This window comes from Zootermopsis nevadensis, unplaced genomic scaffold, assembly GCF_977971745.1.
Source record: "Zootermopsis nevadensis isolate Lab colony 2312 unplaced genomic scaffold, Znev_1.0 Znev_ptg000021l, whole genome shotgun sequence".
NCBI classification, from domain to species: domain Eukaryota; kingdom Metazoa; phylum Arthropoda; class Insecta; order Blattodea; family Termopsidae; genus Zootermopsis; species Zootermopsis nevadensis.
In genome coordinates, this window is record NW_028259153.1 from 12,332,885 (window position 1) to 12,347,997 (window position 15,113).

The 15,113-nt window shown below is 31.8% G+C and overlaps 1 protein-coding gene across 6 annotated transcripts in view; it reads right to left on the minus strand.

The window, feature by feature from the left end:
- Positions 1–281: 281 nt before the first annotated feature.
- LOC110841264 (uncharacterized) overlaps positions 282–15,113 on the minus strand; it is a 41,091-nt gene continuing 26,259 nt past the window's right edge. For 4 of the 6 annotated variants that reach the window (XM_022086656.2, XM_022086670.2, XM_087352623.1 and 1 more), the window contains 8 exons: positions 8,259–8,342; positions 6,674–6,814; positions 6,415–6,462; positions 4,433–4,803; positions 3,101–3,146; positions 2,602–2,751; positions 1,980–2,146; positions 282–1,239 (listed from right to left, as the gene is read on the minus strand). In XM_022086656.2, the coding sequence (XP_021942348.2) occupies positions 1,233–1,239; positions 1,980–2,146; positions 2,602–2,751; positions 3,101–3,146; positions 4,433–4,803; positions 6,415–6,462; positions 6,674–6,814; positions 8,259–8,342 (1,014 nt within the window). In that variant the 3' untranslated portion in view covers positions 282–1,232. Of the gene's footprint in view, positions 1,487–1,979; positions 2,147–2,601; positions 2,752–3,100; positions 3,147–4,432; positions 4,817–6,414; positions 6,463–6,673; positions 6,815–8,258; positions 8,343–15,113 lie in introns of those variants that run through there. The other 2 variants (XM_022086662.2, XM_022086717.2) reach the window with 2 other exon arrangements.

A 15,113-nucleotide genomic window follows, 5' to 3' on the forward strand; every position in this document is an offset into this window, starting at 1 on the left:
TTTTCCATATATTTTAAAAAATGTATATAAAAGTATAAACTTTTTTAAATATTCTCCATTATTTTCATATTCTGTTGACAAACCACACGTACACAATTTCATGTTTTATAAAATGTTTTATTTCAGAGTAAATGGGGTGCCCTCATATGTGTGAACTAGTTGCACACAATGAATAGTAAAATAAATAATCTACCTCTGTATGTAAGGAACTCTATTTTTTTAATGTTACAATGAGGTGAGACTATTTGGACCAATGAGGATGCAAGTAACAGGAGGTTGGGTAATGTCAATCATCAACATGTATTCATATATGGTAATACAAACATGGCTTACCTGTTACTTTACATGTATTTAAGAAACACTAAGATGAAATCTATGTTATGGCTATAATAATTGTGACCAAATAATTCTGCAATTATTGTAAACACACATATACGGAACAAGTAAAACACCATAAATCAATGATAACTGTGGCCACAAAATTAAGTCTATAATTATACTTAACAGTTTAAAAGAATAAATTAGTAAATAAATACACAAATAACAAACAAATTAAAAACACCTTGAAAATAATATCCAAACAACACTCATCAATGTAATTCCTTAGGCAAAAACTTTGTTTCAGTATGCCTTTGATAAAATTGAAACAGTCCATGAAGTTAACGGAATACTATAGATACTTGATTTTTGTACTATATATACACCAAGTACATAATTCAGGCACAAGGAGCATAACAAATTAATATTGTATACAGTGCACTGAAACGTTCAGGGATAAAGATTAGTATTCACTCGGATCTGTAAATTGTAATTTTTCTTTTAAAAATAAAGAACTGTACTTTCTGGTTATTCCATGGACTTTCAAAGAAAATTGTACAAATACTTCTTCTTGAGTTATAGGATACCTCCCAAACAAGTATGGGTTAACTATTAGTTAACTGGCCTGAGGAACATCCAATTATAATGATTAAAAATATGAGTTAGGAAATTTAATAATTAGTAGACTGGAATATATGAATACCTTGATAAATGTATACACTGTAATCTTATTAACATATATCATTGGAAAACCATCGAAGTATGAGTATTTTTAATTCTCTTTAAAAGGAATAGGTTCTTAACAATATGAAGTTGAAGTATTACATTTATTAAATATAAAGTATACTTTTATCCTTAGATAAATTGAGACAGTTAAAAATATTTCTTCCTATTCCAGCCTTCAGGGAACCTTCTCATAACCTGTGTCAAGAGAATATTACGTATTTATCCTCCTATTCTACATATCAGTCTTTTAGTAAATGAAAATATGTCTAGGACTATTAAACTTTGGATTTCATGTTGGAAGTAGTAGGACTTACTGACTGACTGCTTACATTCAATTTTAACAATAATCTCCTTAAATATATAATTATTATGGTTTATACTTTGAAGAACCCAATACTGTGTTGATAAATGCACACACTTTTGTATTCCCTGTCTATGTCAGCTGAAATAACAAGATAATTTCACCCTATAACATGTATAAGTAACTAACATACTACTTACAAATCAACAGTAGGACTACTCTTGCAGTACACACATATGTTTCTAGAATGATAATTATTGGCCCTCTTAAGTAGTGACTTAATTGCACAACTTTGAACTGATCACATTTCAACACTGTATACTACACACTAAACCTTCCTGTCAACATGATAAACCCTGTAACTTCACCACACAATGTATTGGTTTGTAATAAAAGTAGCCTCATGTTCCTTAACAGTTATATTTGTCCTTCACTGTCAACTAAAGCAGACTGTGCCAGTGGACATACTGTGAGACCTCAAAAATGCATATAGAATAATTATGTAAGAACATTACAGTGATAACAATTATGGATTTTTTTGTCTAATTCACAGATTTATCAATAATCTATAATTCTCTTCAATCCCTTAATGTCATGAACCATATTTTGCTAATTTTTAAACCAAAATACTTACATCTGCCAGAAATCATCCCACCACCAAGTTTCTGGAACGGACATATATTCCCTCACCTCTGCCTTTAGTCTATCCTGTAAAAGCAAAAGCTGCTTGTTCTCTGATTTGAGGCGTTCTGCTTCCTTCTGAAGGGTGTTGACTTCTTCAAAGGGAGTAGCTTTCTGATTCTACACACAAACAACAAAATAATGGACATAAATATGGATACCACAAGGCAGAAAATAAGTTTTACATAAATTTTTGACTGCTGTAAAACAGATCAATACATTTTTTTAGCACATGGAATACTTTTAAGTATTCTATGTCAATGTATCAATGTTAAAAACAAACAATTTTGTTTCTTTTAAGCTTTATTTTATTTACATGTACCAAAATATTATAATGTAAAACTTGTATTACATGCACTTTTTATCATGAGTGACATTTTGAAAACTCAGTTTCCTTTCTCAGAAACACCTAAAAGTTCCTAATTTTGGTATTTAAATTATGTCACTTAGGTTCTTTTTGTTTGTTCTGTTATTCTCCTAATGTCCCTAACAGTGTCATTCATATTTTATTTTTAAATTACATATTTTGTTATACATGATATAGTTAAAACAAGAATTACCCATTTTTCAATTACCTCATATTTTAACTGTATTTGCAGTCTGCTGATGTGTGACTGAAGATTCTGAATCAGTTTCTCTTTACCTTCCAGCCTTTGAACAGCAATGTGGTTAATTTCATTCATGTTGTCCTGAAGACTTTGGATCATTTTGTTCTTAATTGTCAACTGCAGGAAAAATTAACACATTCTGGCATTTTCCAATATATATAATAAATGATATGAGATTTTACAACAATATTTTGAAGATCATTAAAGAATTAACATTTATTATACTATATCTCACATGGTAAGGGTTTAAATAACCTTAAGTAGTTATATGAATGTCATTGAACAATAATTTAATCTTGTTTTCGATTCAGAACATTCTCAAGCTTTCTGTGGTCCAATTTCTTTGGTGAAACACATGTATTTTTACACAAATGTTTTCTTTATATACAAATCTAAAGTCATACCACCACTAAAATAAATATAGCCAAAAAACAAAAACAAAAAAAGAATGTGTAATTCAAGTTACCTGTTTTTGCTCCAGGAGCATTTCCTCAGATTCTTCTTTTACAGACCTGCAGATAAAATAAAGAGGATTAAAATGTCTCAAGCACATAACATTTGAAACTAAGTGCAACAAAGGACATTGATCCATCCTGATCAGTGACATAATGATTATTGTAAACAAATAAGATGTTTCAGTGCAACGCTCTGATGGACTATGTCTCTTATTTACATGGAATGAGCAGAACATGCCTTAGGTTTCAAGCAATTCTTATATACAAGTATCAGTAAAAGAACAAGTGAAAATCTCTTAACTGGTGGTGCTTTAAATATGATTCATAACAGAGGACAATTTCATCAATGTAATACCTTCATTTGGGACACAAATTAGTTTGACAACCATACTGGACTCGTAAGCTTTAACTTCAAGATGACTGTCTTCAGGGTTGCAGTGTTGTGTAGTCTGGTAGATGTTTACTGACATTTCAGAGGTACTTGCTTCCTACAACATCAGGGTATTAGACTACATGGCACTACAACCCAGAAGGCATTCTTGCCACTGTAAGAACCTCAAATCCTAGTTAAGCCTTATTTTATTTACAGTCTTGTCACCCTGAATAAGAGCACCTGAAGTAAAAGCTTATCACCTTAACCATTTATCACAGCAAGATATTTTTCTCCTAGAATTAAATCTTGAGTCTGAATAAATGAAGAAAAGAGTGGATATACATGAATATAGAATATTCAAAGAAGTCTGTATATTTGATTGTGTGCAAGTCTAGGATGGAGGAAATCTTAAAAGAATGAATTGTGTTTCTATTGCTTACTAAAATTAAATCCATGTTGCCAAACAATGGTGATGCATGCTAGACTACTAAATTATTGATCTCAAAAGCCACAATGGGTCTGATGATACAACTGTTCCACTTACTGCTTTTTTTATTCTAATGTTCAAGTCCTTTACTGTTCTGCAAGATAAAATTCTGGGAAATTTGAGTAACTGTGTGACAATTAGCTTCTCAAGAAGGACTCTTTCCCACAGAGCGAATTAATATTTAACAATTAGGATCAGACAGAGTGCATCTGAAATCTAAATGATTAGATATTAAGAAAGCAAATCATTTGACATTTGTTGTGAGGAACTAAAATCCCAAATGAATATAATGAAATTCATTCATCCATTAATATTTCAAAAATTTTCTGGATATAATACAGTTAACAATAATCCTATTAAATCTTTAAATGAAAGTAACATGCACAAAACCAGACATAATATACATCCATCCATAGAACACAAGAACCTAAGAACTTAAATGTGGGTACTGCATTCTGAAATAATGTAACTATATTACTTTACCTCCAGTATATTCCCTCCACTTCTAACTCCTTTGTCTTGATCACTAGATCATTATTCTCCCTGCTCAGGTCTTGAATCTCCGTGGTTAGTTCTTGTATCTTGCATGCCTGATCTTCTAACTTCTTGCACTGAACTTGTAACTTGCCATTCAGTTCTTGTATTTTGTTTGACTCATCATCTAACTGGTTCCTCTGGTCTATCAACTTGATGCTCTGACCTTGAATATTACTGTTCAGTAGCTGTATTTCATTGATCTGATCTTGTAATATGTTATTCTTATCTCGAATTTTGTTCTTAAATTCTTGGATCTCATTCATTTGATCTTGAATCTTATTGTTCAGTTCTAGTATATGGTTAACCTGATCTTTTATCTGAAACAAATCACTAAATAAGCAAAATATTTCACACTGTAATTTCCAGATAAACATGTAAAATTCAAATGCCTATCTTTCAGAAACAAACTCATGACCCTGGGACCATTTTATATACATCCACACATCTTTTGTGATTCATCACTTTACAAAGACATTTCTGTTTTGCTATGGCCTCCCATGGTCTCTCCTGTTCAATGTTTTGAATCTCCTTCCCTCTGTTTTCTTCCTTCATAGAATCACTGAACATCACAGCCAAGTGATTAGCAATCCTGCTTCATGTTTGGGAAATCCTGGGTTCAAAACTAGATCTACTATCCTGACAGAGAGCTTTAGTGGCTTCCCTCAGTCACTCCAAGCAAATGCTGGGATAGTCCCTTAAATTAGGACATGAATGCCTCCTTTCATATCCTTTCCAATTCATTATCATCTTATCATTTGATGCTATTACAGTCTGAGCTACTAGTTTTGCTAAATAAAATAAACATATTACAACACTGTTAGTTCCCTATTTGGTTATTTTCAATACATAAAATTGCTCCTGGTATATGGCCAAACTATTCTAATCTTGATTTGTGCAATATCTCCTTTAATATTTGACTTAAATCATCTTCATTGTTTATCATTAAAATTTCTTCCTCCATCTTGCTGGTTAGTCTTCACCAAATATCACAATGATGATCAAATCATGGAGGATGAGATGGTTGGGGCATGTTGTATGCTTGGAAGAGATATGTACAAAATTTTAATTGGAAAGCCTAAAGGGAAGAGACCACTTGGAAGAACAAGTTGTAGATGGGGGGCCATATTAAAATATATAAGCAAATAGGGTGGGAGAAAATGAAGAAATCTGTTTCATTGTCAGTTGTTGTTATTGTTATTGTTATTAATGCATAACTTTCAAGTTACAACATGTTAACATATATTTATACAAAAAACTGGATTTAATTTTTTTAGATAATTTCATAATTAGTGCTGTTCCTAACTGTTGTAACATCATATTAAATATACAGATTGTTCTGTTTAACATGAGACCTTCCAAGACAAAAAAATGTCAAATTGCAATTAACTGATAATATCAACATTAAAATGCTGTATTCTGGTATAGCTCACTCTGTATTATAGCACATGCTGGAAACGATATCTTTCAGCTCTCAATGCTTCACATATGGTGATATGTTACTGACAATCTTCTGAAGTTCTTGTTGAAATATGGATGATACTGCACACTTGAGGATTTCTTTAAGTTTGTCCTTTGTGCATAAACTTCTCTGATAAACCCTGTCCTTCAAACTTCAGAACAGATAACAAGAGAAAGAATGGACCACAAAGGGCAACTGATTATTTGGTCAAGAAAAGTGATGCTGCCCCAACCTTATTACTTTAAGAACAATTTTAGTATTATTCTCTCCCACATATACACATGTCTTTCAATATAAATTTTCCCTTCAGGTTTCCTGGCCAAAATTTTGTATGCATTTCTCATCTCTCCCAAGTGTGCTACATGCTCCAAACATCCCCCCTTCAGTTTGACAATCTTGGTACTTGGTGAAAAATACAAATCATTAAGTTCCTCTAAAAATACTATCATCAATTCTAAATGAAACTTACTATTCTGTCACGGTCACTTAATTCTGCCTCCATTTCTTTAACATGGTCCTGAAATGCATAAAGAGTTTCAATTTGCAGTAAAAATACTTAACAACCTAAACTGACATGATAGTCTTCTTCTAGACATGCATTACGTAAGACTCAATATGTATTTCTTCTATTGCATTCAGTTTCAGTCAAACCAGTTTAAAAACATGCATAAGGGTCAATCGACATCTTATTATTTGTATGCCATATAAAACAGATAATGTGAAATTACCTTGATGAAACATAAGACTTTCAATTTCTCAGCTAAATGTAATTCCAACAGGCAGATGTCCTGTTCCAGGTTTACAATCTCAGTCTTCAGATCATCACTGGAATCCCTCAAGGTGTCCAGAACCTTTTCTTGCTTCACAACCTCAAATTAAGAAAAGAATTGGAATATTTGTCAATATTTTCTTCAGGCCTAACCCAGTTTCAATAATCACATGATCTTAACATTAAACTATATTAATTTAGAAATTTTTCATTAACAATTTTTTAATGTATTTTAAAAAATTAAGAGAAGCAAGTCTATGCACAATTAACAGAACGTGGCATATTTGATGTTCACAATAAAAACTTGGTGGCCATTTTTTGGAAAATACATCTAATACTAGGACTATTTATATTAATTTGTGTACTGAAGTTATTAGCCTCCAAATTTTCACTTTCCACTGAAGCACTACTAGAGGTTGCTTCACTGAACAAGTGGCAACAACTGTAGACAGATGATAAATTTCATGTTGCCACAATCATGATGCTACACAGTTAACAAAAGGGTGGATCTTTGTAGGAAATGTACGTCAGAGAAAGAGAATACTTCAAGACAGACAAGTGACAGTAGAAGACAGTGATGATGAAAAGAGCTACAGCAAGTACTGTGCATATAATAAATAAACAGTCCAATTCATACTGAATTTTACAAATTTAAATCTGAAAATACCTAGTACTTATTCTCGTATAATATAGTAAATGAACTGAAATATAAATGTAAGTTTTCATGCATTTCATTGCTCTTGTATAACAGAATTGTTAAAATGAAATAAAAAACAACTTGATTAATTTAAACTATCATATCAATATGGCCTCTACTTTTCTCTTACCCTCCATATGATGTATAGACACACACATTATACATGTGAAAAATTAAAATAATTCCATAACTTGGTTGCATCATAAATACACATGCTGAGCAGCATATTATTAATGCTCTTTTCTAAATTAGTCCTGGATACAACATTAAGATAAGTTGCAGGTGTGGATAGAATGTGATAGGTGATGGTGGAAATGGAAGGCATATGATTCTACATAAAATTTATTTATGATTTAATGATGCTGCCAGTAGTCTGGACTATATATGAGTAGAATAATGTGTAATGTATTGTTGTGAGTTGGAGACCATGGGCAGTATGACAGTTGATGGTAGTAAACACAATGTGGAGTGTGGTGATTGTGTTGGATAGTGTATGTGTGGTAATGGTAGATACATTCAGTGGTGGTGGTGAATGGAATGTTGTGTGTGGTTTGAACAGACATAAGATAACAGGAAACCCACTGTCAAGTTCCTAACAGTATTTAAAATCCCATTTACTTACTTATCATTATTACTACAACTACTATTACACATCTACTGCATAAACTGAATTTCACTGGAATTCATACAACAGACCTTGCAGTGAGAGACAAATATTTAATGGTATATACTGTAGTTCTATTTTTACATGAAGCAATTTAAAAGGTATATACTGAACATGCTATTCATTGTGAGGTCATGCATCTCAATCAAGTGTCTCTCCAGACAAATAATATTCCTTACTTACCTCCCCATAGCAATTACGATACTGACTCTTAATTTCGGAAAGATCCAAGCGCAGAAAGCGTATAATACGATCCTTGATAATGAGCTGAAATAAATAGCAGTAATTACAACAATACATTCAGGCTGAATCTAACAATAAAAGAGCAGAGATAGGTTACATCTAGAACTTCATTTGAGGGTGAATTTTAATAAATCATCATATATACTTTGTAACATAACATAGCATGTAATTATAGATTAATATATTCTGTTTGAAACAAGTAAACTACTCTTACAATGTGATTTACACTACTTTTTGTATGTTACCCTTGTGGCAGACCAGCAACCAAAAGTAATAAACCTACAGCTGTGCAAGAAAAATCATAATTTATTCTGCATAATATTTGCGGTATTAAGAAATTAAAATAATTTTCAGGTCATTAATCTCATAGAGAGTATGGCAAAATTACAAACAATTATAGAGACAAAGTTTTGAAAATAGAAGAGCCATTATACCTAATAGGTCACAGATGAAAGATAGGCTATCAACATTTACAACTTTCACATATCTTCTATATCAATTATACAAAAGAAAAGGTTTATCTTTTTATTTTAAAGCAATGAAAGCTTGTTGAAATGATAAGTAGCATGAAAACACAAACTGTGCTGTTTATAACAGATAATTAAAGCAATTAGTATGTAAGCATAGCATGTGTTATTGTATGTTACATAGCAACACAGTCACAAGTCTAGTCTTGTAATGGAAATATGCAAATATTTAACAAAGAAAGATGCTAAATATTGTTCAGTCTAGCTACCTAACATAATCAGCAGAAAAAATTTAGTATTAATATTATTCAAGTGATAATTCAGTTTTAAATTACTTTTATTAATACAAAAAAACATGTGCAGATGGTGTTCTATAGTTCAGCACAGCTATAATCATATCAACATATGTTTTGTTGTAATTGAATAGGTTATGTGCAGGTTACCAAGACTGGATACTATTAAAATTTATATTTGTTAACATATAAGGCGATTGGAAAGGTGTAACCTTTGGAGCACAGACATTCCAAATATGTTCTTCACACAGGTCAGTGTTGCACGAAGGTGATCTGAGGTCACTGCATGCCTGAGGCCATTCTTGCAATAAATTGATCCCAGGTAAAATATAATCGATAAACTCAGATGGATGAAAACAATCACACAACTAAAACACTGAAGTTGAATTAGCCAAAAGGAAAAACAGAAGATTGGATAAATCTTACCAGGTGCTGTGTTCATATTCACACTTGTATTCTCTGAAAAAGAGAAGCATGCTGACTATTAAAATAAAAAGAAATCCTACTTCAAGACCCGAAAACTGAATTAAAATATCTAAGGTTATATTATACCATTACAAAAACACAGCAAAAGTAATGTTAAACTAAAAGTCATGCTTAGCACAAACTGAATATGTTAAAAAAGTGACAAAATACAAGTATAAGCACTCTTACACATAAGAATCTTTCATGTACTGTTGGAGAAATGGCAAAGCACAGCAATCTCTGAAACAGACTTTAACAACAAACAGCCTTATCCTAAGATGCAGAGAGACTGTATAATTAATTTTGTAAAATGTCTTGTCAGTTCAAATTAATTTTACTGGAAAAATAACTGTATCTATCTCATAATTTAACACATTGTTATCAAGACAAGCAATATGAAATATATTTCAATCTATGTAATTCTTAAAGATATAAGACAGGATCATAAATGTAAATCAACAACAATATACATGGGAAATACCTGTGGTTCCATCAAAAACAATAAATATACATAAAAGGGACAAATGTGTTATCAGAGAAAACTGCAATGATGACTATAAGACTGAACCAAACAACAAAACGATAAGGTAAAATGAAGTGAAGCTATCCCGCTACACTCCTTGGTGGTGCTTGGGAGGGAGGAAGTACAGCTCCCACTTGTTCCTGACCTCCTGGGGATGAGTGGCCAGCGTCATGCCCCAACTGTGATATATCCCTGGGGAAAAGAAAGCTGGGTAGGCACCATAGCCAGTCTGTACAAAGAGGCTAGAAAAAAAACCTTTGCCCCTGCCAAAGATCTAACCTTGGTTGTCCAGTCCAGTCCAGTCCACAGGCAAACACTATACTCACTGAGCTACACCAGCTACAAAACGGCCTAGGCAGAATATAAAAATGCACAAGAAAACACTCATATGAAATCACAAAAGGAAATGCAACATAGCTTGTTGAATTTTAATTGAGACTTATTAGGTAGAGCAGGTGTGATTACACAGAAATTACAGAAAAGATGGTAGTAACATTCATTTAGAGTAAGTGAACTGAATACTAGTTTTCCACAGGCTGGAAGTATCATATTTTAAGATCATATAACACCCTAAAGATTTCATAGAGTAATCAAAAAACTATTAGGCTTCACAGTTCATCTAGAAGTGCAAAACTTGTAATATTGCAGTTGATGAAAGACTCTCGGGCAACAAGCCTCACCAGGTAGCTGAATGGTGAATGAACCATTCCTTCCGCCGTTTCAAGAGCCATCTTTGCTCTCATCCTCAGGGCATTGCAGTTCAAATACTATTTTAAATATAATATTCCTACTAAAGTTTAATACAACTTAAATATACAAATTCATTATAATCTATTGTTAGATACAATAAAATATGTAACTAATATTAGGACCTGACAGTGAAGCAATCTGAGCTGAGAATTGACAAATAAATATTTCCTTGTAAGATTTGAGGTTTTCACAGCGGTGAGTATGAAGATTTCCTTGCTTTATTATTATTGCAAAGATTAAGGCTGTAACAAAGAAAAAGAAAGATAATGGAAGTTATGAATATGGAGAGCAGATGAGGACATAAAGGAATCAGGTTACAAAATCTTTTGATAAAAGTCAATGGTTGGTACTAACTACAACAGACAAAACTACCTGCATACACATACAAGTGAGAGTGCTTTATCTGCCTAGCTTCTACTGGCCATGTTTATTCTTATTTGCTGTGCTCATTGTTTCTACTAAGTGACTGTTGTCACTTCCATTTTTATAACAAAGCCAAAATTGCTCCAAACATCAACAATGTAATACAATTTTGGAAATGAAGTTTTACTTTCCTTCTGAGTCAATATGTAGGAACGTAAATAAATATTATCATCTTCAATCTAAGAGGTGTTGTCTTTGAATTTGTACAACCCACATGCTTTGATCAATATCAACATATTTTAGTAATTTACTTTCCTTACCATTATCATATGTTCCAAATTAGATAAATAACAGTGCCTAACATCAAGCAAACAAGTTAGGTACTGTGTGAACATAAATATCTCCAAATAGATACATTGTACAAATCTGAATGCAATTATAACAGAGAAATTAAATGAATGAAAAGAATCAACAATAAATGGGCAATCACATGAGACAGAGGAATGTGATGTGATGTGAATGGGAAAAATATGACTGACAAAAGAAAGAGGATATAGCAACCACATTTTGATTTAATGACAGGATTATATATCAGATAATGTAATTCAGTTTACAGCAAGAGGCACAGAAGTTGATATCAGGAGGCATATTATGTTTCACACTGCCTCATATAAAATAATGAAGGTGCATTAGAGATTATGGCATACTTGTAAATATTACACAATTGTATAACAACCTCTAACAATCACTACAAGTGTCAAAAACCTACTACTTATAAAAGTTATTCTTTATGACAGTAACATCTAAAGGGCAGGCACCTCTGACAAAAGTGTCAATGTCTACAACCTTGGCCACAAACACAAAGAATGCTCACTGTTGACTGTACGACCATACACACAGTGATTCAAAGAAATGAACTGTGTGCACTTCTAAAATGGTGGTAGACTGGCAATAGAGTTTTATGTTAATACACGTCTCATAACATACTCAATGAACAGTCAGTATAGAACTAGAAAGCTGTCATGTTTCCAGAGTAGAATGTGCAATTTTTATTTCTGGAGAAACTTGAAACAAAGTTTGCAGAAATAATCCAAGCATTTTTGAGTCTTTACATATCCAAATCTAAATGTTGTTCCAGAAAACATGAAAGATGAATTTTAACATGTTATACTTCTTTTATTACACTGGTGTGAAATGTGTTAAGATGTTGGACAACAGCCGCAGCAAATTGTGTAATATCAGGCAAGTGAAGTACTTTTTTCTTCTAGTGTGGATGAGCCATTTACAGCATGCAGTAACATATGATAGAATCTGCTTACCAGCTGTTACCTAATTTTACAGACAGGCAGTAATATAACCACTCTGTATAATTAGAGGGAACTTAACATGAAAGGGAAACTGAAGTGGAGATCAACAGAAGAATTAAATTATGCTAACAACTTTACCATATAATAAAACACTCCCTCTTTGGAATGTAGAGGTTCAGAAGCAATGCAAATTACAAACATGGATATATAAGGAATTATTTTAAATTTAAGTCAATATATGACGGTGAAATATAAATAAAAAGATACAAGTAGAACGCAAGTTAAAGATTTGACATTTTTAAGCATGATAAAGAAAATGAAAAGACAGAATTAGGAATGAGACAATGAGCGTCAGATAAGAATTAGTAGGTTATGGATGCTTAAAGAAGTTAAGGATGCAAGTATTACAGTGATTTGGATATGTGAAAAGAATAGATATAAACAGAATACCTAGAAGAGCTCTGGAAATACAAATGAGAGGTAAAAGGTGCAAAGGACAACTGATGTGAAGATGACATATCCAAGTTACTAACAGTATTAGAGGTACTGGAAATATATGGACTATGCTGTTTTTATTTTCAGAGTTTAATCCACAGAAGAAACCTCAAAATAGAAAAAACAATGTCATAAGCAGGATGTTTTTTGCTAATGACAAAGAATGCCTGTTTGGATTTCCAATTCTTGAATGAGTGAGATGGAGACCAAAACCACATAGGACCAACATTTCAGCAAATAAAATCATATAAATAATTAGCCCAGTACAGCATACTCATCTATTAAGTTTCTGAATCTAAGATCATCACAGAGAAGACAATGTGATCTTTTGTAAGTAATAAATCTATTGCACTCCATTTCATTCTTACATTGGCAGAACTGTTACTGAACTACCAAAAATCTCATTTTACTGACAATAAAATCCCAACTGCAAAGTAAATTAAATGTTATAATGCATATTTGATCTACGAGACACTTTGTACTTGACATCTGTATTCACATCACACACACAAAATCTATTAGTACAGTAATCTGCATTTGTGTACATAAATTGTAATAACTGACACTTCTGTATGGTGTCTTCAACAGTCTAACACAACTGTGCACTCTAGAATATTATTCTATACTCAGCACAAATGATAATCTAAAAAGTTACAAGAACAATAACCACTACTTTACAAGCAACTATGATTTAGTTCATGATAACATACAAATGTGCACCACTGAATCATCAATTGTACCCAATTCATCAACATGTAAAATAATGCTATATCTGAAGTATACATAAATATCTTTAAAATAAAATTTACACAATATAGATAACAAGTTTTAATATTGTCACAGATTAAACACATAACATCACAACCATAATAAAATTCCCATATGGTAACCAACAATCACCTAAATTCTATAATAATAAAACATGAACAATAGGCAAGAATATCTGAAACCTTAATACAGACGACGCATGTGGAGTCTACTTAGAATTTCATGGGAAAACCTTCAAAATCTTCATTTATGCACTGTATCATGAAAGTAGTATAACAGCATCACATTTTATAAAAGAAATTGTTATACATCTTATCTCTGAATCACTATCAAGTGGCATATTTTAAATTTTCTAATACAGATTTTGTTACAAAACAGTTACACTCTGGGGCTGTGTTGCTATATAAATGTTCACTAGCTTCATGATGAACAAGTAAGACTATCGAGTCCTTATAACAACCAAAAACAACAGCAACTGAATATGCTCCGTCATCAAAATCCACATATTTATTTCCATTTGTGAAAACCTATCTTCAGATACATTTGAGGAAATTAAATGAGTAAATAAATAATTTATGACTTGTGATCTACAGAGTAAGCCAGACTGATAACAGAATGACATTTATAAAGCCCAGAATATTATCATTCAGGTTTCAGATATTATATACTATACTTCCTTGTTTGAGGTAACATGCACATGGAGATCTATCAAGGATTAATAAATACTGATATTTAAATCACTGAATAAAGTAACCTTAACCTCTACAAATTTTCATTATGTTTAACAATATAAAGACATTATTTAAAGTAAAATAAATATATGAAATTTACAAATGAAAAACTGCACATGTGCAAATCAATGTATTACTTCCACTACAATAAATTAAATCATATATCATCTTCGGTAACTATGGCATTTAAATATGTATTAATTAATTCTATAACCCTTCAGTACACTTTAGTGAAGTATTTAAAGTTTTTATATCAGTAACTTGATGACTGAAGTATGATAAAGTCATAAAAGTGCAGTATTAATAAACGTTTACTATATTTTTGAACTGAAACTGAATATTTTTACTCTGATTAATTAATGCCACATGTGCAAATCTACACATGCATTTTTTTTATATTCCAATGCACTATGCACTTGAACATATTCACCTTTATGTCTGGTACAGTCAGTAAACCCAATCTGCTACTGTTAAAAGTTCAATGTCAGATAATTTGAATTGAGCAGACAATATCTGATGCAATCTTTTATTACAGATGTCTGAACTTCTTAGATGGTTTACTGTATGTAACATGAGAATCCACTGCCAAGTTGATTATTTATACTGTTAATAAACTCATCAGTTGTTACTTAT